This window comes from Aristolochia californica, unplaced genomic scaffold (assembly GCF_029961685.1).
Source record: "Aristolochia californica isolate CCGP_79_NKW_82.1479 unplaced genomic scaffold, dmAriCali1.0.hap1 SCAF_12, whole genome shotgun sequence".
Classification (NCBI taxonomy): domain Eukaryota; kingdom Viridiplantae; phylum Streptophyta; class Magnoliopsida; order Piperales; family Aristolochiaceae; genus Aristolochia; species Aristolochia californica.
Window position 1 is genome coordinate 17,080,768 of NW_027181793.1, and position 25,998 is coordinate 17,106,765.

General features: G+C 37.8%; 1 protein-coding gene across 1 annotated transcript; it reads left to right on the forward strand.

Moving 5' to 3' along the window:
• Positions 1 to 2,536: 2,536 nt before the first annotated feature.
• LOC137945788 (DEAD-box ATP-dependent RNA helicase 10-like) lies at positions 2,537 to 21,360 on the forward strand. The gene is made up of 14 exons (XM_068791812.1): positions 2,537 to 2,728; positions 7,121 to 7,275; positions 7,374 to 7,497; positions 7,572 to 7,641; positions 9,274 to 9,336; positions 12,659 to 12,733; positions 13,482 to 13,601; positions 13,865 to 13,906; positions 13,991 to 14,065; positions 18,704 to 18,853; positions 19,964 to 20,101; positions 20,553 to 20,664; positions 20,753 to 20,841; positions 20,928 to 21,360. The coding sequence occupies exons 2-14, from the start codon at positions 7,152 to 7,154 to the stop codon at positions 21,045 to 21,047; spliced, it is 1,302 nt and encodes a 433-aa protein (XP_068647913.1). The 5' UTR covers positions 2,537 to 2,728; positions 7,121 to 7,151; the 3' UTR covers positions 21,048 to 21,360.
• The last annotated feature ends 4,638 nt before the right edge of the window (positions 21,361 to 25,998 follow it).

Consider the following 25,998-nt stretch of genomic DNA (forward strand, 5'->3'; position numbering starts at 1 on the left):
AGGAGAGGAAGAAGAAGAGAGGAAAGGAGAAGAGAGAAAGAAGAGAGAGATGACTAGAGAGATGGAGAGAGAGAAAACTTGGGAGAGGAGAAAAGTCTAGGGATAAATTTGAGAGAGAAGAGGGGAGGCTTAATGCTCTACCCCATGCCTTGACCATCTATGTATAGTTGTGGAATGAAGGTCACTATAACCACAATGCCCTTAGGGTTACAAGCTTTGTAGAAGAAAAGAAATAAGTAGACATACATCATCTTTCTTAATTACTCCCTTATGCCATCATTATGGCAAGGTCACTTAATTACCTCCTTTGCCAATTCTTGACGTGGGAGAGTAATTTACATTTTTTGCCACTTCGAGATGTCTTCCAACACTCCCCCTCAAGTTGGTGGAGATAAAACATTGTAGATACCCAACTTGCTTCATGTAGTGGTTAACATCTTGAATGTGAACGGTTTTGTAAGAATGTTTGCCACCTGCCCTTGTTATGAAACTGCTAGAAGGTAAGACCAAGCCCAATGCAAAAATGCCAGGATTTTTGGCTCCATATCGAGGAACTCGTTATCATTTACAAAAATTTGGTGACAACCTTCCAAGAAATAATAAAGAGTTATTCAACCGAAGACACTCATCTTTGAGGAATACTATTGAATGAACTTTTAGTGTTTTAAAAGCTCGATTTCAAATGTTGAAAGGCGCTCCTCCGTTTTCTTATAAGATCTAGATAAAAATTGTAATAGCTTGTTGTATATTACACAATTATATACGTAAAAAAAATTACAATGATATGTTTGAATTGTAAAATGATGATTCAGATGATGAACTTGGTAGAGGAGGTGATGAGGTCCGATTAGCAGGTGTAAATAAGGATGAAGATAACGATGATAGTGATGATCTTGGGGATGAAGACAACCTACCAACAACTATGCGGAGGCGGCGTGCATTAGAATCAACTAGAGCCGCAAAATTTTGAGATGCCATAACAACTAGCATGTGGAGTGATTATTGATGGTTGTAATTTATTGCTTGTGAACATGTATGTTGTCGTTCGTATGTACTAAACTAATAAGTTGATGATTTTAAATGCACAAACTCGTTGTTATATTCCAAAGCATAAACGTTTACTTTTATGTTGTAAATTGTGAACTATTATGAGTAACTCAGTTCATTTTGAAGCATATTTTTTTAAGTTTTAATTATATATATATATGTTATTAATAATTATTTAAACTATTCATTTTTTATTTTATAAAATATATTATTAATTACGTAAACAATTCATAGTCTGTTATTAATAAAATAATTTTTTTTATATTTTTAGTTCAATTAAATAATTTATTCGTTAATTATATTCGCTTTTGTTATTTTTTAATTTTTAATTTTTTAAAATTTATTCTAGTCATACGTAATTAGTATATTAATTTATAATAAACTGTAATCATTAATTGGTTTAATTATCCAATTGCTATAATTAATTAAACCAATGGTTTTACATTTTTTTAATATATTATTAATTAATAATACGTAAAAATATATATTATGTTATTGATACATTAATATATTTATTTATTTATTATATTTATTTTTTTTATTACTGTATTAAATTGGTGACTTTTAATGTTAAAATATATCTTATGTTATTAAAAAATAATTTATTTATTTATTATATTCCCTTACGTTATTTTTAACTTATTTATTGATTTATAATAACTTATTCTAGTCACACGTAATTAGTATATTAATTTATAATAAACTATAATCATTAATTAGTTTAATTATCCCATTGCCATAATTAATTAAACCACAGGTTTTAAATTTTGTGTCAATATATTATTAATTACTAATACGTAAAAATACATATTATGTTATTGATAAATTAATATATTTATTTATTTATTATTTATTATTTATTATTGTATTAAAATAGTGAGTTTTAATGTTAAAATATATCTTATGTTATTAAAAAATAATTTATTTATTTATTATACTCACTTATGTTATTTTTTACTTTTTATATTAATTTTTAATAATTTATTGTAGTCACAAGTAGTTATTGTATTAATTTATAATAAATTGTAATCATTAAGTAATATAATATAGTTTTCCATTAATTAGGATATTAATATATTTTAATACTACACTTTAAATCACTTATAAGTGTAGTAACCATGTTTATTTTGGTAAATTTTCTGTTTAGGTATATGTTTTATTTAAGTATATTATAAAAGGTTACTCATTCTTTTGTTTATATCATACTTTTTATTTGGAGATACTAATATTAGAATCTGTTTTCCAGTGCACTTCTCGCCTACACTAACACTCGAGGAAAAGTTGAAATTGAATTAATTCATTTAAGATGAATTTTGCCACCCTCTTAAAAGGGCAAAGTCAGATATGGAATCTACTCTGAGTTTGCTCCGAGTATACTGATTCCCGATCCGACTCGAACGGTCAAACTCAAAATTTTGGGGTTAAGAAAAGCCTCTCATCGGTTTAAATTGGTTTGGTGTATTTACAGGGTGACTTGCGGAGAGGTAGATAAAGCTTAAAAAGTTCGGCTAAAGACATTCGCTGGAGTAGAAATACCACAGCACTTTCAGCTTCCGAATCAAACGGAGACGAGGCTGTCTTTCTCCTTTTCCGCCTGATAGTTCTCTTCTTGACTGTCTTCCTCCGTGGAAGTTGCCCTTGCCGTCGAGAGCTCCCAAACGATTCTCTGCCCTGGATATTGGTTTGTTTGTCTCCGTCCCTACTCTATACAAGTTTATCTCGATTTCTCTCTACCTCTCGCTGTTTCTCACCATCTCTCGCTCTCCCTCTCGCTTAGTACTGTTTCTGACATTTGATTTTGGTGATTGATGCGTCTAGTTTTGTCGTTTTGGATCTATTGACCTCGATGGAGTTTATTTGAATTGTCAACTTCCACTGATATACCTTGTTGCACTTGATCGGTCGCATTCGTAGTTTGGCTGCTGCTTTGTTTACCCTTAGTTACTAGAAACCCCAGGAGGGATTTAAAGCTTTTTGCCCAACAATCAACAACTGCACTACGTTTTGTTTTGTTTTGTTTTTTGAATTTTTTGAATTTTTTGAATTTTTTCTTGCAATAATTCTCTCTTGAAGATATGATTAATTCTCTGACTCACCAGCCATCCCCTTTTTCCTTAGATGACTCAGTTGGGTTTTGAGAACCATTGTTATGTAGTCTGATGTCCAATCTAAACTTTATCGACTCAACTAGAATAAGAACACAGCTTTTGGATGCATGATTGGGGTGTATAGAACTAAGCAAACTGGAGCTCAGCTTGACAAAAATATTGTTTATGCTTGACGTTCAAATAGAAAGTTTAGCATGTCTAAATTATCATTTTAATGGAACTGCAGATGTGACTTCCTTTCTTCCAATTTTGTTAATCCATATTCCATCCTGACCAAAAAATTGCATCACTTACTGTTGCCATTAGAACAACTCCAGACATTGCTTCAGCCAGATAATCCTTGCTTCCAGATTTAGGGACTACAAATTATTGAGCAGTTAAAGTAAAAGAAAATGTTAGATTCCATATTTCTATAAACATGTCGGAAATCCAGCTCATTTGTGTTGTCGAAGCAAGGAAATCCATAACGAAATACTCTACTGCCGAAAAGGAGGCCCCTACACAATGTTGAGGAGCAAACTCTAGCTAAGGGTTGCAGGAGATGGACAATTTTGAGTAGTCCTACTTTGTTGTTACTGGACGCCATTAATTTAGAAATCGAGGTTTGGTTTTACAAAGAGGAGAGAAGAAAAGGGAGAATAAACAAAGAAGTAGAAAGACTGGATGCTAAGGAGATGATCCTCCTATTCATAGCCATAGAAAAGCCTTAAGGTTTTTAATTACATATGCAGGAGTATTTTGGTTGTTTCTTCTTGTCACATTGGTGTCATACTGTAGCAGAATGATAGTTTACATTTCATATGCCTACGTTTCAATTTGTATTAGAATCTGATTTGCATTGAGAGAGTTATAGACTTGTAGGGTATTTTCTACTTAAGGTCATTTTTTTCCTTTTACCCAAAATTAATTGAGTAATAAAGAGGGTTCAGTCTCAAAAACACAGCCTCCTTCAGTTGCTGCTTTCTCTATTTTCTTCTTCTTCCTTCACCTCTCTTGTTTAACTTCTTATTTCCTCAAATTTTCATCTTTATCAGAGGTCATTGAGGCGGAATTTCTTCTCATATGCGAATTCTTTTATGTCCTCTTTTTTGTGCTAAACTTTTGATAGAGGAGGAGAAGTTCCCATTCTGATGTTTACTTTCTAATGTTGTAGTCTATAATCATATTATCTCGCGAAATTTCCGTCCACTTTATTTATACGTTGAAATCCTACATGGATGGCCAAGTGAGACTGTACATCAGGATGTAAAAAGTCAAAAGAGGTACCTATATCGTCATTTCTTTTTACGTATTTCTTTTCCTTGCCAATTTCCTTGGGGTAATCGGAGTACCAGACACTTCTGCAAGAAACAGTAAGAGAGTGAAGTAAGTATGCCCCTGACCCCTGGTTTACCCTCTAAGAGCACTTGGTACCCTGTTATTGAGCGACTGGAGGGTCGTTTAGCTTCGTGGAGAGGGAAATTTTTCTCTAAAGCTGGCAAACTGGTTCTCATAAAATTTTGCCTTCATGGAATCCTTGAATACTTTCTATCAATGTTCCGGTGCCCCGCTTCAATTAGAGACAGAATTGATCTCATAAAAAGAAGGTTTCTGTGGGGAGGGCCAAATGGTGAAAAAAAGTATCACTTGGTGAAATGGGAAGAGGTCTGCAAACCTAAACACCTTGGTGGACTTGGTATCCGAGATACAACCACTACGCATTCTGATCTCCTCTTAAAATGGATCTGGAAATTCAATCTCTACCCCGATCTGATTTGGAGAGCTTTAGTAGCCGCCAAAGCCAACAAACATTCGGGTTGGTGGACTGAGGGGGAAAGACACTACCGACTATCCCCTGTTTGGAAAAAAATAGTGATGCTACTTCCTGATTTCAAAAAAGATGCTAAATGCCACGTCGGTAATGGGACCTCCACAAAATATTGGTCCGATTGGTGGATTGGCCATTCCAGCCTCAACATTAGCTATGAGTCTATCTCAATCCTAGCTAGAAATGTTGATGCTTCTATCTCAGATCTTTGGTCTGAAATCGGGGGCTGGAATTTGAACCTACTAAGAGCACTCTTAGATATTGAAGCCATTCTAGCATCTAATCTCCTCTCAAGCATCTCCACAGCTAAACCCTAGATTAACCTTGATACATTGATATGAACCCCATGTAAAAAAGGTACCTTCTCAACTGCTTCTGCTTACAACCTCCTCAGTAACCCCAACTCAAATCAGTCCAATCACCCTGTGGCCTCCGTTTGGAACCTACTTGCCCCACCATGCGCAAAATTCTTTATCTTGAGCGCCTGTAGAAATAAAATCTTCACCTCAGATTCTTTAATTCGGCGTGGAACCACCGTCCAGGATCCCTCTCGTCTTTTTTGCCAAAATGCTCCAGAAACTGCCAATCATATACTCTTATCTTGCCATTATGCCCATACTATATGGACCACCCTCTTAAATAAAATTGGGTTTCAGTATTGCGCCTCACAAACTCCGTCATCCACTATCCTCTCAATTACCAGTGCTAGTCTCCCAAAGCTTGGTAAGATGCTTCTCTTGTGTTGCATTGGGCATATCCTATGGGGACTTTGGAAGTAAAGAAATAGGAGGAAATTCAACTTTAAATCTTTCCCCTCTGAAATATTGATTGATAACATTACGGGTCACGTATCAATCTGGCTACTGACCCGAAAAGAATTTAGAAGTTTCAGCAACTCCAGTCTCAGAGAAAATTGGCAGCTAGTTGATGGACTGTCTTAGCCTTCCCACCCCTCGATAATGGCTGTCTGTGCCCCTCCACCAACGGGTCACTTCAAGTTAAACTTCGACGGAAGCGCCCTTGGCTGCCCAGGTCTGGCAGGTTATGGCAAAGTTATCCACGATGCAAACGACTATCTCCTATTCTCCTTTGTGGGGCTGCTTGGAGTCTCCGACTCCACCACAACTGAACTCTCTGGATTGCTTAACGAAATTCAAGTATTTACAAGCAGGTTCATGGGCCCCCTCTGCATCGAAGGGGACTCAAAGACAATTATTGACTGGTGTGCAAAGTCTATTAGATCTCCATGGCGTCTTCTTTAAATTGTGATTTGAAGCACATTCCACGTTTTGCCAATCATTTGGCAGACACTCAGGCTAAGATGGGTATTTCGCTTCAACACCTTGTTGTAGAGGAAGGCCCGTCTAGCTAGGTTTGTTTGTACTTTACTCTATCTTTTTAATAGCTTATACACCACATTTAAAAAAAAAAAAAAGTATGTAGTCGTCAAAACTCTGTATTGGTTAGTTAACTCAGATGCCCATTTGCCAAAGCCCACGAGTGATTAACATTTGTGTTCTTCTCTTGCTCTCTCTCTCTCTCTCTCTCTTGTTCTCTCTCAGTGCTGGTTCTTCTTCTTTTGGTAAAACTTCGTCTCTCTCAATCACATCCTGGTCTACATTTCAGGTGCATTTTGGATGTGGTTTGCCAACTTATTCTAAAGCATCCAAAATTTAGCTCCTTGTCATCCACATGTTTCTATTTGAAAAACATGTTGGATGACAACTTAGATTAGATGATCAATGTGATTTTGTTTTCCATTTATCTTTCTATCTGTTGGCACAAATATGTAAAGTGTCAAGTTAAAAACTTTAGCTATTTTATGTGGATAAAAAGAGTATAAGTTTGGGATATAGGCTATTTGATTGCCTATAGCCATAAATAATTTATTGGGCTTTATACCTACTTGAAATTTGCAACTGAGATGAGAGTTTATTTTCATGAATGAAGATTTAATGATACATAGTCTATTTTGAAAAGAATAGGTTAGTACTCAAGCTTTAACAATTTTTCAGTTTGACTTTGCCCTGATGTTTTCATTTACATTGCTTTATGTATACTTCTGATCTCTCTCTCTCTCTCTCGCTTATTTATTTCTTTTATTTTTTTGAAATTGGTTGTGTCATTCATTATCATACTTTTTGCATCTTATCACCAGAATATAGTTTTGAACCATTGCTTGGAGGAGGATGAAACAAATTAGCACTTTCAAGAGTTTAGGTGTCTCTGAGAAACTTGTTGAAGCATGCGAAAAGTTGGGGTGGGAATTTCCATTAAAGATCCAGGCTGAAGCTATTCCTCATGCTTTAGAAGGTCTTTTATCATTTTTTATGAATTTATTTCATTAATCAGTTTTTGGTGTTTGATTTTGTTATTTATGTTGGTTTATTTCTATGGATGTAATATATCAGGAAAAGATTTGATTGGCATTGCACAGACAGGGTCAGGAAAGACAGGGGTTTTTGCTCTATCAATTCTCCAAGCACTATTGAAGAGGCCGCAACCATTCTTTGCTTGTGTGCTTTCTCCAACAAGGTTTGCCTCTGATTGCACCTTTTTTTCCAGGTTTAGGTGCCTAGTCTTAGTATGCACATTTGATTTTGATTCAGGGAATTGGCCTTTCAAATTTCTGAACAATTTGAAGCTCTTGGATCTTTCATGGAAGTAAAATGTGCAGTGGTGAGTCTCTACTTAATTGATTAAGATTTCATTTTTAATGCTTTTTGAGTGATTTTGGTGGCATTATTTGTTTCACCTCTGTTATGTGTAGGAGTATCTATACTGATCAAGTTTGTAAGCCAAATTTGGTCACTACTGTTGACTTTTAGGATTCCATGAATTTAGCTCATGGAGAAAAGGGAGACGTCACATTGGGAGAAAACTGGAGGAAGAAAGAGGTTATGAACTTATGTCATAACCCTCCCCCTGAAGCTCAATTTATAGATTAATAAGATTACAATATTACAATAATACCCCTAAAACTTAAACTAATTACATCGATACCATCTTTATGAGATGACTTTTTATTTACCATAATGTTATCATTGTGTGGGCCTATGGGCCTTCTCCTTGATCTGTGGGCCTTCCTTGGTCTTATGGGTTTGAGCCCATCTTCTAATGCACTTGGACTTGTGGGCCTTCCGTGGTCGTGTTGGCTTGGGCTCATCTTCCAACACTCCCCCTCAAGTTGGGGTTGAGAGAACATCATGAACGCCTAGCTTGCTGCAAATGGTGTATAGGATCTTCCCGTATAAATGATAGTTCACCATATCTTCCAACAATCCCCCTCAAGCTGGTGGTCTCTTTGTTCTTTTCCAATAGACCCAACTAGCATAATATAAGAGAGTAAAATCACTCCTAGCCGTAAGACATCGTTCCATACTTCAGTCAAATGGTCACAGTAAAAAATATTTTCCGCTCAATTTCATAGGCGGAAAAGTAACCCTACTGTGGGATACAAAGTTTAACCACTTTCTCAAGGTAGCTAAAAAAATACCTTTTGGGTGAATAATAGACTTTGACTCACTCTGGATGTTGGGCACACTCCTATCCCCTGTAGGTAGTGGGTCTATAAACATTGTTCAGAATTGTAGTAATAAACTCAATCACAATGTCCCAACACAGGACACCAACTCTCAAATGGTAGGAGTAAAACTGCCAATTAAGGGGGTAAAGGGTTATCACCGAAAGATAATATTCTGGGGCTACCTTGTGCTTTCATTTTTCATCAAAATAACCAATGCTGACAACAATCAGCAATTGAGAAGTCCTTCAATAATTGTATCTCAATCAGAGAGACAATATCAACAACTTAAATAGGCTTGGGCCCAAATAACCCGTACCAAGTAATAAAAATCTTGGAGCTCTTGGTCTAGGTTGTATCGTCAGCCTCAGTTCGTGGTGGTTCTGTCCACGAAAACCCAGAGCTGGGAGCTCTGGTCTTGGCTCTTCCGTTAGCCTCCATTTGTCAGGCCTTGAGCTTATCTTCTACTTCTCTTGGATGTGTGGGCCTTCCTTGGTCTTGTGGGCTCAAGCCGAAACGACTTATGGGCCTTCCTTGATTGTGTGGGTTTGGGCCCATCTTCCAACATATGCCATCAAGATAATCCTATATCACTATTATGTGCTCTTGAAGTGCAGGTTTTAGAAATATATTTGGCAACGTATAGAGCTATTTATAATGTTGTTGAGCTGTATTTTACCAACTACACTTTTTTGCAGAGGCTCTTCTTGAAATTTTTTCTCTTAATGCTAATGAGAGCTCATGTGTATATTTTGTTATTTATATTTTTGTTTTGAATTTTTTGTAAGATTGTTGGAGGTGAAGAGATGATGACACAAGCAATTGCCCTCGCAAAGCGCCCTCATATTTTGGTAAACTACCATGAGCTCAATTGTATTTGGCTGTTTTACATTTGGCATATAGTATAGGGTTGGCTAGGTTCCCTTTTAAATCTGGGAGTTGGTTCTTGTTAAGCATTTTGCATTTTATTTGCTATGGCATCGTCTTTGGATATTTTGAACCATATGTGCCCTGGTCTTCGTGCATGTCTATTGTTGTCTCTGACTAATATTTTCGTCTGTTTTCTTGTGTATGTTATTGTAGTTAACTGACCAAAGAATGAGCTCCAAATTATAAGGAGTGTTGGACATAATTAAGTATTCAGTGATTCTTGTTTTATGGTAAAGGCATCCAGTGAGTTTGGACCAAAGCAATCTCATATTAAGCACATGATATAATCCAAAAGAAAACTTTAATACCAATGTAGGCTTTATGGATTGCCGCATTAGTGTTTTTCTTTCTAAATATAAGCACTTGGAATGACTTTTTAGTTGACTTTATCTTGCCTGGCTTAAAAATGTTGAAAACTTTCGGCCTTTGATCAGAAGAAAGTAACTAAAAATTAAGAAAGTAACTAAACTTCTGGCTTAAATTTGTGGGTATTTTAAAGGAACCAAGGGAATCAGACAGGGAGACCCCCTCTCCCCCTGCTCTTCAACGTGGTGGCAGAATACCTATCCTCCTTGATCTACTCGGCCAAGAACATGTGATAGCTCCTCTCCACGATTGATTGCACAACCTTTGATATTCCGATTCTCCAGTTTGTGATGATACTATTTGCTTCGGGGTTGGTACTATGGATTAGATCAGAAAATTGCGTGCCGTGCTGGGATTATTTGAATTGGCTTCCGGTCAGAACATAAACTGGGGAAAAACCACTCTCTTTGGTTATCACATTGATCCAGCTAGGCTTCGGGATATGGCGGACTATCTGGGATGCTCTGTGGGAAATATGCCAGCTACATATCTTGGGCTCCCACTTTTTGATTTTCGGCTTCAGCGTCACTATGGTCCCCCCTCGTTGAGAAATTTGAAAAGAGATTAGCCACTAGGAGGGGTAAACTCTTATTAATAGCGGGGCGTTTCACTCTCTTCAAGTCTTGTCTGGTGGGGCTGCCAAATTATCTATTATCATTCATGCACTGTCCGGCCTCCGTTTGCTTCAAAATTGATGCCATCCGTCGACGATTTCTATGGAGAGGTTAAGAAGATACCTTCAGGTACCATCTGGTCAGTTGGAAGGATATTTGTATGCCTCATAATAGGGGAGGATTGGGCATCCGGTCTACAAGAGAAATGAACAAAACTCTTATGCTTAAATGGATTTGGAATTTCAACAACAAGCACAATAGTTTATGGAGGAATATGGTGAAATTCTACCTTCAGTTTTCGGATGCATGGTAGAGAGAGGGTGGTGCTGCTCGCCTCCTATCCCCGATATGGAAATCAGTTTTCAAGCTCTTTCCAGTATTCAGAGATGCTACCTTGTTTCACACGGGCAATGGAAAGACCTTTCTCTTCTGGTCGAACGAATGGTGTGGCCCTCGATCTCTCTCGAAGGACTTCCGGGGGCTGCATAGGGTGGCTAGCGACCTCTCTTGCTTTGTGGTTGATTCATGGAGTGATCACTCGTGGAGTCTCCCGTTCCGTCGGGGATTAAATGATGAGGAATCGTTGGCTTTTTGTTCTCTTTACTAAACTCAGCAGTACTATTATCCGGGAACACTCAGTTGATAAGCTGATTTGGAAGCCCAGTAATAATGGTCGATTCACTGTCACTTCGGCTTACTCTCATATCAGAAAGCAAGACTACAGTACTCACGAGCACAAGGCGAATCTGGCTTGGAAACTCTCAGCACCAAGCAAAATCAAATTCTTCGTGTGGTTAGTCATCAGAGAACAGATTCTTACTGCAGACAATCTTCATAGAAGAGGCTTCACTGCCCTCGATCTTTCTTGTTCCCTTTGCGGTGAGTGCGAAGAGATAGTCCAGCATGTCCTCTTACACTGTGGATTTCCGTGTTTGGATGAAGATCTTTCAGAAAATTGAGCTCCAACAGGGGTTACTTTAGGACCTCTTTGGCACCTTTGAGATGGTTCAAGGGATTCTCCTTCCTCGGTTGGGCAAGTTAATTCTTTCGGCCTGTCTTGCGCATGTTCCATGGTGCATTTGGCTCGAGCGGAACAACAAGAGATTCAACTCCAAAGCTAGCACCCCAAATAACACGGCTTCTCATGCCGTCAACCTTATCTTGAGTTGGCTTCATACAAAGAAGGATTTTGCCACTCTATCGGGGGTTTCCCTTCGGGAAAATTGGAATTTGATCGCTCACATGTCTGGCCTCAACAAAGCTCCAAATATGGCCATCTGGGATACTCCCCCTTGCGATTGCATAAAACTGAATTTTGATGGTAGTGCTATTGGATGTCCTGGTTAAGCAAAAGCAGGTGGTGTATTCAGAGGTCACAATGGAGACCTTATTCTTTCTTATGCTGGTCCGGTGGGCATTGCCGATTCTAATACTGTTGAAGTTAGTGCTCTGTTGTTCGGCCTCAAAATCTTCAGGGATCGTCTCCTTGGCAAGTTAATCATTGAAGGCAACTCAAACATGGTTATTAGTTGGTGTTCCAAGGACAACCTCCCTCCTTGGTGCCACAGGCCCATCACTGATAGCATTGCTGACATCGTATCTTCTACACATTGTAATTGGAATCTCATTCCTAGATCAGCCAACTCTTTGACTGATAAATTGGCAAAATTCGGAACTTCCCAGCAATCTCTCATTGTTTGGGAAGGCTTCCCTCCCTTGTAATATGCTCTCTTGAGCTTTTGCCTTAATAAAAATCAGCGTCATTTTTAAAAAAAAAACAATTAAGATCTCTCAAGTTAGGTGTATTTCTTTTGATTTTCTTTTTCTCCTTTGAGAGGCCTCTTTAATGGATCTCATTTCTCAATTCTTAAAGAATAAATACTTTTCATCTTAGTGCTAATGTACATTTTAAAAGAGATTTTATCTGATATTAGAGTTTTTTTTTTTAAAGTGGTGAGAACGATTCATTTAAGACCATGGAACAAGATAATCTGTTATTAGAGATAATGATAGAAATTCTGAATTGGTTGATTGAAAGTTTTGTCTATTTTGAATGAGGAAATTTGCCTTTATCTGCATTTAGAAACTGCAAAGAAAAGCTCCATTGCCACCCAAAGCTCCATAGATAAGTTCACTTTTGTTTCCCTGAATTAACTTTTTTATCAAATTGTTCTTCTTCTCTGGATGACAACTCTTACTGATTTATGCTTCACAAAACATATAGGTAACTGTCTCTTATTTATTTCATGTTCCTGTGGTATAGGTGGGAACTCCAGGGCGCCTGTTGGATCATCTGTCCAATACGAAGGGTTTTTCTCTTCGGCTCTTGAAGTACTTGGTATAATAGCATTTTATCTTAAATTCCTGTAGTTTTAGAGCATGCACCATGCTTTTCTTTTGGAATGTAAAAAAGTTTAATGTTCCCAAAAGTTCATCCGTTCTAGAACATTTTTGTAGTTCTTGATAGCTCTAGAACCAGATGTGTCCTATTTGTGCGGCAGAAAATATATTGTTATGCATTTGGGTCTGCTTTTACTGAGCTTGGGATTCAACAGGAAATTATTTCATTACCTGATTCTTCACTGTCTGTATCATAAGAGCATACTTTAATTGCTTTAGCCACATGATTGTTCTTGTTGAATATACAGCTTTTTGCCGTAGTTGGTCCCAGGCTTTGCATCTACTCGATTCCTTGATTTCTGCCAACTATCTCTAGTTTATTAGTGGCCAGCCATGTAGAAATTTCTTGTTGCAGAACCTGTTCCACTTCATGAACACTGTACTTCAAAAACTGTTTCATATGACTTCTCATATTCATTAGTTCCTGAGGATTTGGTGGGATTATATTGAATCCCATTATACACACCCAGTGAACAATCCCAGAGAACAGAATTTTGTTGGTTGAAAACCCCCAAAGTTCTATGCTTGTGTTGTTCCTTCAATTTCTAAGCAGTATTCATTTAAAAAAAATAAAATTTCTAAGTAGTATGTACCTATGCTTCTGGTTGATAGTTTTAGTCATTCTCTATACTTTCCTATATTAGAATAGAATTAATCAAGTGTAAGTTATGCTTCATGACGAGCAGGTCCTGGATGAGGCAGATAGGTTGTTGGACATGGATTTTGAGAAGGACATCAATGAAATCTTAAAGGTTATTCCACGGGAACGGAAAACATATTTGTTTTCAGCAACCATGACCCAAAAGGTAAAATTTACTCTTTTTTTGTGTGGTGGGTGGTTATACTTACTATTTATTTTTTTAAGCAAAAGGCAGGATACTAATGCTTTTAGCAGAAGAATTTTTTAGTGGTAGTTGACAACTAATGCTTTTATTAAATCATTTGAAATTATGTATGGAAGAGACTACTTTAAGAATCATTTGCGTGCTTGTTTTTGAAGTACATGGGTTTCTGGGGACTCTGTTTATGAAATGTCAGCAGATGGATTTGACAGACTATCTCCTTGCAGGTGAATAAGCTCAAGCGAGCATGCCTCCATAATCCTGTGAAGGTATGGATGAAGAAATATATGGTTCTAAGCTTTACCAAAATGGGCCATTTAATAAATAATATATCTTACTTTTCTCCTCTGCAGGTTGAAGCATCATCAAAGTACTCAACTGTTGACACTCTTATACAACAGTTTTGTCTAGTTCCTGCAAAGCATAAGGTTCTCTTCCCCTTTAGCTGTATCTTTGCTTCTTTCTAGCATTTCAGAGCCTTCTTTTCGTCCTTCTGCAGGTCTTGGAAAAGTTGAAGCGTGAAATCATTTTTGTGCTTGGTGGGTTATAAGTGTTCGTCTATTTAGGCTGTAGTCATTGCTGTAGATCACAAGTTTGTGATCTCATAGTTTTCCACAACATCTGATTTGCCTTCATATCTGAACTCTTCCTGTTTTGGCCAAGCAGGGAGCCTCCTTACATTCTCTTGTCGTTAGGGGATAGCTCCTCCTTTTTTTGTTTTTTTTGTTTCCTTTGGCTCTCTCTTAATAAAATCACCTTTCATAAAAAAAGATTTGAACTCTTGGAATATTGTGTTAAAATTGAGTCAAAGTCCATTCCAAAATGACTAGCTGAAATTAGGAGGTTGTTTCCAAAAAGATTTTCTTAACACTTCATTTAAGTGGGACTATTCCCACTAATATTCCCCCTCACATCTTAGGCTTAGACAAACGGACAATGTGTCAGAGATGTGAGCAATAGAAATGAGGTATAAGCTAAACGGGACACTAATTGGGCCTAACAAGGCAGACATTTTGTTAAATGATTAGCCAAAGTCTGACATCTATTTCTTTACTAATAACCATAAGATCTTTCTTAATATTTACTTATGTAGGACTATTCCCTCTAACATTTGGAGTGCTAACAACCCACATGTGAGGCTAATACAAGATTGAGTATTGAGTTGAGCTTAGTACCATCCCAAAATGACTAAGCCTGTTAGGAGGCTTATTACTCAACCTTATAACATGGTCATTTTTCTAAACACTTTTCAATATGGGTCTTTTTCTCACTCAACTCTCCCCTTCACGTCTATCTCACATAATGGGCCTGCGACGTGTCTGCAACACACAAACAACTTGGTTTTCACCTCATGGACCCCACACAACACAAATAACCTGGGACTGGCTTCAGCCTCAACACACACAACCTTCTCTGATTCCACTTTTGGGTTGAGCCTGGTTCCATACCAAATTGCCTAACTAGTTAAAAGGCTTATTTCTCAACCTTATAACACAATTATTTTGTTTAGAGAGAGAGAGAGAGAGAGAACAGATCTACTTATAGAGCCTATCATTCCTCCTCCCTTTTGAGAACCTTTGATTTCAAGGTTCAAAATCAGGGAAGTGCACCGAAAACCTGTCTTGATGTTCCCAGCCTCCTCAGGAACTCCTTGCCACATGTCTAACACTTGGGTGTGTAGCACGCTTATGTCGCTGTCCCTTAAGTTGACATGGAGTGGTAGAAGCATCTTGCAGGAAGGCAGACAGGGCGTGACAGGAAGAAGCTGGTGGAACTGATGCAGTGTTTCAGCTTGGAGACATTGAATACTCAGAAATTTCAAGGTAGTGGCTGGCAGGTCAAGCTTGTAAACCACTTTGCCAATTTCTCAAGGATCTCCTAGGGCCCAAAGTAATGGTGAGATAACTTTTGGCTGGAACGAGAAGCCACTGAACTATATTGGTATGGCTAGATTTTCACGTGAACTCAATCACCTACCTATGAATGTCCATCAGCAATGCCTTTGTCATACAACTGCTTCAGTCGGTTTTGAGCCATGGCCAGCTGATCTTCTGCAAAGCACTGAAGGCACGTCTCTAGACAAAACTTTGAACTTCAGATTGAGCATTCATCTGCAGATGATATGCGTTGCTTTTATCAAGTTTAGGGCCCTGCAAGTTAAGAAATTCTTGCCAAAAGGATAAGAGGTAGAGAGGGCCCTGGTCTGAAACAATGGAATGGACATAATGTGGGTTTGAGCTACATGCTCCACAAAGAGAGCTACCACCTTCTTGGTAGTGTAGGGATGGGGTAGTGCAATAAGTGAGCATATTTACTCAGCCGGTCGACCATGGCTAATATGATTGATTTGACTTCTGATTTGGGTAGTCCTTCCACAAAATCCATAACAATGTCTTCGCACAGTCACTGTGGAATTGTTAAAGGCTGGAGCTATGATTTCATATATACTTCTTTGGCAAACCTCACAAACAGTCACATAAACCTTGACATGCCTTTTCATCTCAAGCCAGCAAATACCTTGCTTCATGCATGTATACGCGAAGGAAACCGTCATGTTTGACAGATGGAGTAATATGGTGTTCGTCCATCAAAGCAGAGACGGAAGCAACCCAAGGGACCATTAGTTGTAAAGTGGTTGAGATTGGCACAAAGAATAAGGTGGTTGTGCATTTAGGTGGAGTATGAGTTTTGTGATGTTCGTTCAGAAAAGGATCAATGACATGAGTAGCCTTGTTGTCTTAAAAAATAGAATGAGCCAGAGTAGCTGTGATGGCCAAGTGCTAATCAACAACTGAATTTTTTGTTCCCTTTTTGTTCACTATCTCATGGTCATACCCAGCAATTTAATGACCCACCTTTGTTGGAGGGGTGTTGCAATTTGTTGGTTAAGTAAGTACCTTAGGAGCATGATCCATTACAGCCCAGGAGATAAGGGCGCCGATGCTGAACTGCCAGCACCAGCAAGAACATCTCCCTCTTATAAGCGGACCTTAATAGTGGACCCATCCAAAGGGATGACTAAAATATGCAATGTGGTGGTCCTGCTGCATAAAAACTGCATCCCTACACCAATCCATAAGCATCCCATTTAATTGTAAAAAGTAAAATAAAAAATAAAAAATCTGGAAGAGCCAACACATGAGTAGAGTTGCTCGGAAGCATTAGTAGAGTCCTGGGTCCAATGAAAATCACCATTGCGGAGAAGAGTGGTTAGAGGCAATGTCAGTTGGGCATAATGGCGAAGGACTCGCTTGTAATATCCTGTAAGCCCCAACAACCCATGAAATTGCTCAAGGGTGGTAGGCTGAGGCCAATCAAGCATGGCTCTTACTTTCTTGGGGTCGGCTGCCACTCTGGTTGAGGAGATAATACAGCCCAGTAGTGTATCTGAGATTGGGCATACAAATATTTTGAGGCTTCACAAACAGCTCATGTTGTTGCAGCACATAAAAAATCAATTGAAGGTGAGACATGCTCTTGGACAGTAGAATTATTAATAAATATGCGATACAAAATGACTAGTACAAACTTTCGCAAATAAGGCTGGAAATGTCATTTATGAGGTTTTCAAAAGTGGCTGGATTAGAAAGGCTGAAAGGTATAACAACAAACTAATAATGACCATCATGTTTGCAAAAAACTGTTTTGTGAATGCCTCCTTTGCCACCCTAATTTGGTGGTAACCGGACTGGAGGTCTAGCTTGGACAAAATACTGGTACCATGAAGTTCATCTAATAGTTCCCCAATGATTGGTATAGGATCTTTATCTTTAATTATATTGTCCCTAAGAGTGTGATAATCAATAAAAATCTCTATGAGGCATCCTTTTTTTTTTTCACCAAGTGGACTGGGGAGGAATGAAGACTATTACTGGGACGAATAATCCCTTCATCCAGCATCTCCTTCATCATTTGTTCAATTTCAAGCTTTTCAATTTGAGGGTATCTGTAAGGCCGAATATTAGAGGGGTGGGACCTTTCAATAGGAATTCTGCGGTCATGCCAGCGGCTGGGTGGCAGTCCCAAGGGTGGTGAGATAACTCCACCAAAATTCTGAAGCACATTGCAGTAAGGGGTGGAGGTGGGGTGGAATTGAGATAACTTCTCAATGGGCTCCGTATTTTTAGGGACAATTGTGGGGGCCCACCTCACATTGAAGGAGATTCCAAGGTGGTTATCGGTTGGTGTGATTGTGCATCCACCCCCTATGGCGCCACTGGGATGCCTTCCTGGAGATTTTGGATATTGCCTCTCACTTTTCTTGTATTTGGTCTCACATTCCAAGATCCGCTAATTCGGTAGCTGATATGCTTGCCAAGCAGGGAACAACCTTCCAATCCCTTGTTAGGGGTTTGCTCCCCTGATTTTGTCCTGTTTTCTCTTTTTTGTTAATATATACATCATTTTTTTTTAAAAGTAAGGTGTGGAGGTGGAGTGGAATTAGTGACAACCAGAGAGATATCAGAACGTAACTAAAAAAGCACAGCTTTAGCACCGTCTACTTCCGAAGATTGGAGGGCCTCCAAAGGTGCTGGTCTTAGGATCTGTCTTGATTTTGGATTGCAATGCACCCAAATGTCTGACAATTCAAACTCCATAGTCATGTCTGGAAAGTTTTGATACCGTCATTTTGGCTTAGAAAATACTACATTTGGGAACAGTCAACTCACCCCCTGTACAAGAGGCATGCTTGCAAGTTATAAACAGGTTTGCACATTATACAGCCCAAATACTATTAACTGTCACTGATAAATTATCTAGGCTCTTGTGGAACTTTTTCCTTGCTGAATGTTAATCCTATGAGCAATTTTTCCAAAATAAAAAATCTAAAAGGGATTCTACAGTGTTCAATTTTTAGGCATGGCTGGATTCATCCGTATTTCAATTTTTGTACCATGAAGAACAAATCCTTAAATGTTGAATTCAGGTTCATCATTCATTATTGAGAAAATATAAGCAGACTGGTTAGAAATAATTCTAGTTCATATTGTTCTTTCTAGGGACAATTTACTATCATCTTTTTTTTTCTTTTGAAAATGCATCTTATGTTTTTAAAATCTTTCCAGGACTGTTATCTAGCATATATTCTACGTGAAATTTCAAAAAGTATGTCATCAATGGTTTTTACTCGCACTTGTGAAGCGACACGCCTCTTGGGTTTGACTCTGCAAAACCTTGGGTTAAAGGCCATCCATATTAGTGGTCAAATGAGCCAGGTATTCTCTTTATTTATATTTGACATGTAGTACATTTGGCCTAGTAATGAACTGATATTCTACATGTAGTACACTTTGCTTAGTAATGCACTGATGAATTATATATTCTATGAGGGTTAATTACTCTGGATTGTTGGAAAATACAGAAATTTACTCTTACACCACTAACAAATCTCAAATTACACTTATGCCTTGAATTTCAAAAATAGTTAAATTTGATCCCTTGGGTTGTTGTATATATGGAAAGGACAGGTTTGCGCTTCTTCCACTTTTGTTAATTAAGAAGGGAGCCACCTTCTCCTGTCAAGGGGAGGTGCTCCTCCCCATGAGGGACAGATGGGGAGGGCCTCTGCTGCATGGTGGCAAGTCACTGCTCTCTTGCTGTATGCACAGTGGGAGAGGTGGGTGCCTTTCCCCTACTCCTGCTCAGCGGCTAGCAGGCCTGCTGCCATGCTGGGGGTTGGGGAAAGCCCTGCTCTCCTATTTCCATGGGGCAGGTTGGGGGCTCCACTGTGCAGGGTGCCTAGGGGTGAGCCCCTTGTTTTCATAAGAGGTGGGCCTTCCCCCCCTTGCCCTCAAGTGGCAGGCATTCCTCTGCTGTGTGGTGGGAAGGGATGAGGCCCCACTCTCTCCTTGTTTCCAGGGAGGTGGAGGCAGTCCCATTCTGTTTCTCATAATGAAGGGAGGAGCAGCTTCCCTATGTCAGGAAGAAGGGAGGAGGAGATAAAGGATCTTCCCTCTCTCAGAAAATTCCTTAGTTAAATAATGATTAAAAATAAGGGCAAATCTTTTATATTTTACATAACAAGACCAAGGAGGTCATAGCAATGATTATTCAATTAAGAAAAAATGAAACCTAAAGGGATGAGACTAATATGCGATATGTCAGAAGGTGGGTGGAATTTCTACATTTTCTGAGTGGTGAAGTAATTAGCCTTAAAAAATATCCATTTAAAAATAACGTATGAACTCATTATCTCATTGAATCCTTCCTCTAGTTTACTCTAAATACCTTCGTTTGATCTCCATGTTGTCTTTCCCTCATTACTGTTCTTTTATATTCCTATGTTATTTCTTCCATGCTTTATCTAATAACAAATTTATTTTCAGGAAAAGAGATTAATTGCTTTGAACAAGTTCAAGAGTGGAGAGTGCAATGTTCTTATCTGCACTGATGTGGCCAGCAGGGGACTTGATATTCCATCAGTTGATATGGTTATTAATTATGACATACCAGTTGTTACTAAGGTGAGCTATGTTTTCTAAATACGTTTTTATTTTCATTTCTTCAAGTGAATTGCTCCATCATGTTCTCTTAGTTTTCACATCTTTCTGCTTGTGGGTGGGACTGTCTTACGGGAGCATCATTCTGTTGAACATGAAACTGATCTCCCACTCTATATTTTGGGTCTGTATGGCAACTCCAAAAAGTCTTATTTTACTCTAACCAGAAACAGCAAAGTGTTGCCTCATTGCTGACACTGAAAAAGCCAAAAGATGTTTATCCCCAGTGATCCCCTGCTTGTTTCTTCAAGTTCTAATCTCAACAAATAAGATTACAGAATTTGTATGTCATCGTACTTACTATGTTAACTGTTTCTTGTTTCCTTCTGAATCTTTTTAGAGTTGTTGAAGTCTTTCTTGAATTATTGCTTACTTGATCACAGTGATTCATTTCTATCTTAAAAATGGGATCCAGGATTATATTCATCGGGTGGGTAGAACTGCTCGAGCTGGACGTTCTGGTGTTGCAATTTCACTAGTAAATCAATTTGAAGTTGAGTGGTTCTTACAAATCGAGAACCTCATTGGTAGGAATGTTAACCATCTCGTTGTCTTGGAGATAATTTTTTGCAAAGGATATAAATTTCCTTATCATTTTATTTGCTGGGTTTACAGGCAAGAAGTTGTCTGAGTTTCCTTGCCAGGAAAAGAAAGTTTTACGCTTGCAGGAGGATGTGGCAGAGGCCAAAAAGATTTCTATCATGGTATTATTTGATTTTCTTTCTTAACCCATTCATTCTGACTTCACTCTCAGGTTGCACACAGACTTATTTACACTAACTTCTTGTAGACAATCAAAGAAAGAACTGATAAAAAGAGAAGAAAAAATGAGCATGAAGACAGTGAAGAAGTTGGCACAGTTTTTTCAGTTTCCAAAAAAGAAAAGACAAGTAAGAAGTGGAAGAGGTGAAGTCGATGTTCTGCAATGAGAGAAGAAAATATTTGGTACTGCGTGTACAAAGTGGAAGAGACATTCGATAAGAGAGATTTAGAGAGTACATTCGGATTACAAATTGGAGTGAGGAGATTCGGCAAGGTAAGAGAATGAAGAGCTTCCCAATTACTTTGGGAGGAAAAAAGAAGAATCAACTCACAATTTGGTAAAGAAAGGCAGCACTATTTTGGTGGTTGTAGCCTGCATTTGTGGTGCAGGGATTATCAAAATTTTGAATTTTCTATTCATTTATTTATCTTGAGAAGCATAATTTCTTAGCAGTTGGTAACTCTTGATCCATTTGATTCATTTATTTATCTATCCATTCGACTGCTACAGTTACTATTTGAACGATAGAAGCATTCGAATAGTTGAAGAAACAATGTAGAGGTGAAAGTCTTCGAACAATTCAATCTCTTTAAGTTAAAAGAGTGCTAGGGATGTAAGACTCATGGGGACACTTTAGGACTAGTTAAGAAGAGACTCTTTTTTATGGGTTTTTGATGTGATAAATAGACATGATATGAATGCTTAAATAACCTTGAAGAGAACTATGACTAATTAGTGAAGATAGGTTTCACTTATTGAGTGACACTTGTCACATGTGAACCCACTAAAGCTACTTTGTATCTAACTAATATAACTAAAAATATCCCCTACTTAGTTGTATGTAGTTGTAATTGGGTTTTGTGTCCAATTCGTTTTAGGTTAGTACAAAAAATTATAATGTTTAATTGTAGTTGAATGATTATTTGTATGCTTGCTTGAAACTTTTTGGTTTGGGAGTGTTTTTTTTCTTGTTGAGATGGCCCTTAAGTACTAAAAATGGGAACACATTTTTAAATACTATTATTTAGTTTGTATAAACCTATTTACTGTCTCTCTAAGTTTATGCCTTAGGGACCCAACATAGATTGAAAGTTCGATGCCCATATATGCTATCCACATAGGTAGAAGACTTAATACCTGTATTTTTTTTATCTAAAGAACTAATTAGATTTTTGCAAAAAAAATGGAGAATTGCATAAACCTATTCACTGTCTCTCTAGGTTAATGACTTATGGACTCATAGGATAAAATCGATGCCCTAAACCCTAAACCCTAAACTACTGATTTTTCAAAAAATCCTCTGATCGGTATCTTGAATTTAATATATTGGGAAGAGAGTCTCTATTTCTGCTCGAGAGAAGAGGCACTATTATCTACAAGTACTGGTTTTAATATACCGGGTTAACCCTACGTGCGGGTTAACCCAACAAGTTAGACCAACTCAAATCGGGTCAACTTGACTAAACTCACTTGCTTTATACCTCTATTATATGGGTCCAGGTCGCGAGTTCTATACTAATTTCTCCTATGACTCGGCTCGACTTGGTCCCTTGTCTTCGGCTGGAGTTTTATCTTCAATTAATTGAAAGATTATTTCTTAGTCAACGTATTATTTTGTGCACAGTTTGTGAGTAGACTCTCTAAGGATTATTTTATGAGTCATTTTAAAGTATTTTCATTATTTGGTACGCGTTATTTTGGGCCTTGGCCCATTTCAACTACTGCTATTGTGTCTCTCTGAGTGAGACATTATTATTGAAGAAAGATTTTTCAGTTGCTACTGTTGTCAGCATTGGTTATTCTGATGAAGAATAAAACACATTGTGGCCCTAGAAGATTATCATTTGGTGATTACCCTTTACCCCCTTATTTGGCAGTTTTACTCCTACCATATGAGAATCGGTGCCCTATGTTGAGACACCGTGATGGAGGAACTTATGAGCAATGCCTATAGACCCACTACCTACAGAGGATATGAGTTTGTCCAACATCCAATGTGAGCCAAGTCTATTAGTCACACAAGAGGTGTTTTTGAGCTACCCTGAGAAAGTGGGTAGACTTTGTACCCCACAGTAGGGATACTTTTTTGCCTATGAAATTGAATGGAAAATATTTTTTACTATGACCATTTGATTGAAGTATGGAGTTTTATCGTACGGCTAGGAGTGATTTTACTCTCTTTTATATTATGCTAGTTGTGTCTCCTAGTAAAGAACAAAGAGACCACCAGCTTGAGGGGGAGTGTTGGGATATATGATGGACTGTCATTTTTTACAAGAAGATATTATACACCATTTGTAGCAACTTGAGTGTTCATGATGTTCTCTCACCCCCAGATTGAAGGGGAGTGCTGGAAGACGGGCCCAAACCCACACGACCAAGGAAGGCACACACGTCCAAGTGTGTGGAAGATGGGCTCAGGCCCATAAACCAAGGAAAAGGCCCACATGTCCACCACTGATGGCATGATGGTAAATAAAGAGTCCTCATAAAGATGGCATGGATGTAATTAATTTTAGATTCAGGGGTATTATTATAATATTATAATCTTATTCATCTATAAATTGAGCTTTAGGGGGAGGGTTAGGACACAAGTCCATAACCCTTTTCTTCCTCCTGTTTTCTCCCCAACATGTCGTTTCCCTTTTTCTCCATGAACTAAATCCAAAGAGTCCTGAAAATCAACAGAAACCTATTTATCTCTGTGTAACAAGACCAGATATATCATATTCAGTAAGTGTGGTAAGTCAATACATACACAAACCACAACTTATTCATTGGCAAGCCTTGAAAAAAATATTATGATATTTGAAAGGAGCTCCAAGAAAAGGGTTTCTCTATAAAAACCATGGTATAAAAGGGTTCTCGGATGCAAACGGTCGGATCCCCGAATGATAGAAAATCAACCTCTGGGTAATGTACAATGGTTGGAGGAAACTTGGTTACATGGAGAAATAAGAAGCACAAAGTGGTTGAAAGGTCCAATTTAGAAGCAGAATGCAAGGCCATGACACACATAGTTAGTGAACTTTTATGGATCAAATCTCTTATTACTAAATTCGGATTCTATAAAGAAGCTTATATGGATCTACATTGCGATAATCAAGCGATGGTCCATATCACTTCAAATTCGATCTTCCATGAAAGAACAAAACACATTGAAGTGAACTGGCACTTTATACGAGAAAAATTCCAAACCGACATATTATCCCTCAGACATATCTCGTCATAAGAACAAGTTGCAAACATTCTCATATAGCCAATCACTCACAAAATCCTATCCACTATGTGCAACAAGCTGGACATTTATGACGTTTTCTAACCCCCAACTTGAGGGGGAGTGTTAGAAGATGGGTTCAAACCTACATGAGTATGGATAAGGGCCACACATCCAAGAGAGGTGACATGATGGTAAATAAGATGTCATCTAATAAAGATGGTACAAGAGTGTAATTAGTCAAGGAGAACACGTCTACTTATATCTTATGTAAAGCTCGTATCCTAAGGGCATTATATACATTGTAACATCCTCTCAAAAACTATAAATAGAGACAATTGGGTTGGGGTAAAGTATCAAGTCTCTCTCTCCCCTTCTCTCAATTTGTCCCTAAGCTCTCTCTTGTGTGAGACTACAACTAAGGTCAAATCAAAAGGGGATACCACCTAAGTACAATATAAGCACCACCTAGGTACTATATAAGCAAAAGGGTGACACATGGTGTCATAAGTATGCTTCAACCAAGCAAAGGAGAGTAACACATGGGCAATTAGAAATGCTCCTCCTTGAAGTAAAGGTGACAAAGGGTAAAGTGAAGTGTCACATCCTCATCAAATGAAGAATAGTTTTTGTGATGTAGTCTTCTCCCCTTGCATGTGTACTAGTCAAAGGGAAAAGAAGAAGATTAGAGAGAGAAAAAGGTAAAATGGTTAAACCACCCCCACCACCCTATAAATAGAGATCCGTTGTAAGCTTTAAGGGCTTAGAAAGAAATTTGAAGAAGAACTTTGAGAAAGAAATTTGTGAGAAAACTCTGTTTATTGAGTGAGTAAGGTCATGTCAAGACATCAAATCTTCAAATTTATTCCAACATTTATCTGATTCTTGTAGTCAGAGTAGCAACAAACAAACATCTTCGCCGCTACTTTATCCCTATCTTGGATCCACCATAGCAATATGAGATCAAACTTTCTTGTCAAACACTAAGTGGAGCACCAACACCCGATTAATGTTGATGAATTAGATGAATCTGAAGATAACACCCACGGTTTGATTTCGGGGTTTCAAATATTGTAGTATATTGCTAATCATCCAAACGAAGCAAGCGAGACATGTCATAGGAGGCCGAGTTTTTTCTTTCTCTCTCCTGCTTGCTTCTCCCTCTCAGCCTCCCTCTCTTCTCCCTCTCGATCTATCCCGACATCTCCGTCGCAGTACACTGTTGTACCTTCCAGCCTCCCAATACCGAACATCGTCTCTGTCGCATCACCGCCTCCATCGCAGCCCTCACAGTGCCCCCCTAGGGCCACCTCCGTCATAGGAAAAATTAAATCGTTGGTTTTGCCCGAGTCTCATACTGGACCCGCCTGAGTTCAGCCAAGTTAATATGGGTCAACTTGGTTTAAAAAAAAACCATTTTTATAATTAATAAAACCAATGGTTTTAAATTTAATAGAAAAATATTATTAATTAATAATACATAAAAATATATAGTGTGTTAAAGTTAGCATTTGATCATTTTTTTTGTTTAATCATTCATTTTTATGTTAAAGTATATCATATGTTATTAATAAATTAATAACTTAATTTATTATATTCATTTCTATTATTTTTAACTTTATTTTTTTATTTTTTTATTTTTTTATAATTAATCATGTGCATAGTTAATTGGTTCACGTAATCATTGTATTAATGTACAATAAATTGCGATCATTAAATAAAATAATATCTAATTTAATTAGTTAGTATATTAATATATTTTAATTATATATTAAATTACTTATTCATATAGTAATCATATTTGTTTTACCTAATTGGGGGTTTATGTATTATGTTTTAATTAAAAATACTATTACAAATTACTCATTCTCTTATTTTTTA

What these genes read in the sequence shown, in the direction of transcription:
- LOC137945788 (XM_068791812.1), top strand. Translation starts at nt 7,152, where the DNA reads ATGAAACAAATTAGCACTTTCAAGAGTTTAGGTGTCTCTGAGAAACTT. An exon ending in TGTGTGCTTTCTCCAACAAG is followed by an intron (nt 7,498 to 7,571) that starts GTTTGCCTCTGA and finishes ATTTTGATTCAG; the next exon opens with GGAATTGGCCTTTCAAATTT. An exon ending in TAGTTCCTGCAAAGCATAAG is followed by an intron (nt 14,066 to 18,703) that starts GTTCTCTTCCCC and finishes AAATCTTTCCAG; the next exon opens with GACTGTTATCTAGCATATAT.